Genomic DNA, 3,546 nt, shown 5'->3' on the forward strand with positions numbered 1-3,546 from the left:
TTATGTTATTTTATAACATGTAAATTTATGTTAATATAATTAATAAATATCTAATGATATTTTATAATATAAGAATTTATATTAATATAATAAAGAATTTTTTATTTTTAATTGGTTTTAAAAGTATATTCTATTAAATATTTATAATATTTCATTAAAGTTAATAAAAGAATTCATTAAAACCAATCATTTTTGTTTTCTATACATTTTTTATATAGAAGAGATACTTAACTTACAACTCAAAAATCAGTACATTATCAATAATGTAAGCTAAACATTTTCAATGCATATTTAGAAAACAAAATACTAACAATAAAGTATAAAATAAGATCTATATAAATAATTTTGTAATAATTAAATTGATATTTTTCTAACATTGTAATATTCAGTGCGGTTTGAACCACATTTATGAAATTTCAAACTTCACACCACACTCAATTTAAAAATAAATAAATATGCAATAACACCATAAAAAATTCCAAACGGCATATTTCAGGAGTAATGATATGTGCACCAAAATTATGTACTAAAATATTACACCAACTAACGTGTCAGTTTTATTTAATCAATCAGATTTTATTTCAAATGAGACTCACTGTTTCAAAAAAACGGTGCAACGTCAGTTGGTATAATGTTTTGGTACATAATTTTAATGTAAATATCATTATTCTTTAATGTGGTATAGGCATTTTGTGCGATGTAGGAAGTTGATGATACCCCTATTGAATATATTTTGGAGGAGTTTTATCTATTTATGAAAAATAATAATATGTGCAACAAAATTATTCACCAAAACATTACACCTACTAAGGTGTTACTGTTTTAAAAACAGTAGGTCCCGACTGAAATAAATATTATTGGTTAACTAAAATTATCATGTGAGTTAGTGTAATGTTTTGATACATAGTTTTGGTATAGATATTATTACTCATTTATGAATGAGATAACCAGGGAAAAACTATTAGATTTAGTTAAAGCATGATTTTAAGAAATAATGTTTCGTGTTATTTAAATTTAAAAAATATTTCACATTTTAATTGTATATTATTATTATTATTATTATTATTTGAATTGTAACAAAAGAAAATATCCTATTTTTATAAGGAGGATCAGTGGTAATCTTTTCGCTATAGATAAGTGAAGAGTATACCTGATGCAAATATTGGTACAATTACTCTACCAAATAGTATTCTGAACACTTCCTTTCAAGAAAACTCATTAGATATTGGTTTTAGTAATTCTTGTAAGTTTCTCATTAAAGAATAGACTCATGGACATAAGCCTATTTAATAGTGGAATGGAACCATTTAAAAATCTCTTCTTATTGGTCATTTTGTACAAAACTTGTCTTAACACATGTATAACCACTTAAATTGGCCGTAAATCTAATCAATAGAAAAATATATTATATACATATTTTTTCTTTTATTTGGGGTAATTTCTACTTACGACCTAACACGGTAATCTACCGTGCACTACAGAGAAGTTTTTGACACGATGATGTTTAAGGATGAAAGGAAAAAAGAATATAAAGACAGCTTAATCCCATCAGTATTTTGGAATAAACATGACCTGTATCAATTCATTTCTTTTTCTTTTTAACTTTACCGTGACAAAACAAAGAACCAAAGCCAAAAAAACTGATAGTAACTTTAGAAATGTAGGGATGTGGTAGATTCAAAACTGGATTTACTCTAAGCCCATTACTGCTACTGCTGTTATGAGATCTACAGTTCTTCTTTTCAGAAAAATTGTATGCATAAAACGCAGAATTTGGACACGAAGACGACCTCCGGTACTTTGCGCGTCCCACAGATGATTGTTTTGGCAAGTTGGTACTCTGCTTATTCTTATTTTGCCTCTGATTTTGAGCTGAACCAGTTGAATTGCTTCTAGACAAGAACTGTAAAGACCGAATAAAGCTCTTACCGCGGTCTGTGTAGTGGTCAAAATTAAGGCTACTACTTCTCCTGAACTGCCAAAACGACTTATTGTTATTATCATTACTACTATTTGCTTGAGCCTTGTTATTGTAGTGTTCATCTTCCTCATCATCTGTGTCATAATTTGCAGCTAGGAATTCTTTCAGTCTCTTCTTTTCTGTGATTGAATTCTGATAAGCAGTAGAATTTCGACGAGGTTCCCCGGCGGATGGAAGCAGAAGAGGCTGACTTTTTTGCTTTTGAGAAGCGTTTGGAGAGGGTGATGGGGATGGGGATGTTGTGGTGTTATTTTTCTTGACTTGAATGGGGAGAATTTTACCATTACAGAAAAGCTCCTCTGCTGAAGAGAGTTCCAAAGTGAGGTTATTGAGCATGCAGAAGTTGAAATCGTTGCTTGAATCCAAAAAGGCAGTCGGATCGGACTGATTTGCAGTGCTTGATTGGTTAAGATCTTGAGAAAATGAGAGTCTTGGACTGATAGTCAAGGTGGAAATCTCCGAGCAGACATCGATTGCCATGGCTTGCCACCTGGAATGGACTGGAAGAACTAGATGTAGTGGTCTGTTCTGATATATTGAGAAAAACTTTACGGAAGAAAGAGTGACATTAAAAACTCAAATAATGGTAAGGAAAAAAATATGAAGTGATTTGAATTATTATGGGAATAACGAATAAGAAGTCAGAAATAGCAGCTTTGGCTTTTCTTTTTTCTTTTTCTTTTTCTTTTTTACTCTATTTTGTGTTGGCTAATTTTGAGCATAGTTCCTAGACAATTATGGAACTTGCGGCATAGTGACAAATCAATTGAGCTGTTTACATTCAAAATAGTAAGACTAGTAAAAGAGGGAGCAAAAAAAAAGGAAAGGGATCGAAGTTGTTGAATTTCAGCACCGAAAGGCTTGGGGGGTTTCCAATGAAACTTTCACTTTAAAGAATACCACAGAGTTAAAGTGTGGTTGTGAAACCTATTTTCTTAATCATGTTTTACTTATCTATTTTAAATATATATATATATATATATTGCATCATTGGTTTTCTCATCAGATTATTATGGTCTTAACAAATTAATTTATTCAAAGACTATGTCAGCAATACTGTGCATTATTGAAAAAAAACAAAATACTATTTCCTTCTTGAAACCGGAATTTTATTATTATTATTATTAAGTGGCCAGGAAACTTATTATTGATGGATCTGATTTACAATTAAGTTATAAATGTACATATTTATTTGATAAATTGAGAAAAGAATTTTTTTTTTTAAAAAGGGCTTCAGATCCATAGGCTTATCATTTTAGGATCTAAAACAGAGCAGACAGATTCAACCATTTCAATCCAATTTAAAATTATTTAAGATCAAAAGTGTTGTCGAACTGGTTGACAAGAAATTTGATGATTGATAAGGCAACAAACTGTGGCATGCGATGTGGGGTCCACTTTTAGATTGGGATGAACTTTAGCTAAATAGTGCTCTTTTTATGTATAATAAGGTTAAAACATCATGCATTACAAATGCTTAAACATCATACATCAATGCAGCATTTCTCTTGACTTATTGGTTCCTTTCATGTGCATAGCTAATAGGTGACATTTTCTTTTCTACT

General features: G+C 30.0%; 1 protein-coding gene across 1 annotated transcript; it reads right to left on the bottom strand.

The window, feature by feature from the left end:
* Positions 1-1,401: 1,401 nt before the first annotated feature.
* On the bottom strand, positions 1,402-2,846 carry LOC133830900 (uncharacterized). Its single transcript, XM_062261017.1, has one exon. The coding sequence runs from the start codon at positions 2,459-2,461 to the stop codon at positions 1,583-1,585; it is 879 nt and encodes a 292-aa protein (XP_062117001.1). The 5' UTR covers positions 2,462-2,846; the 3' UTR covers positions 1,402-1,582.
* Positions 2,847-3,546: the final 700 nt, after the last annotated feature.

This window comes from Humulus lupulus, chromosome 4 (genome assembly GCF_963169125.1).
Source record: "Humulus lupulus chromosome 4, drHumLupu1.1, whole genome shotgun sequence".
NCBI lineage: Eukaryota > Viridiplantae > Streptophyta > Magnoliopsida > Rosales > Cannabaceae > Humulus > Humulus lupulus.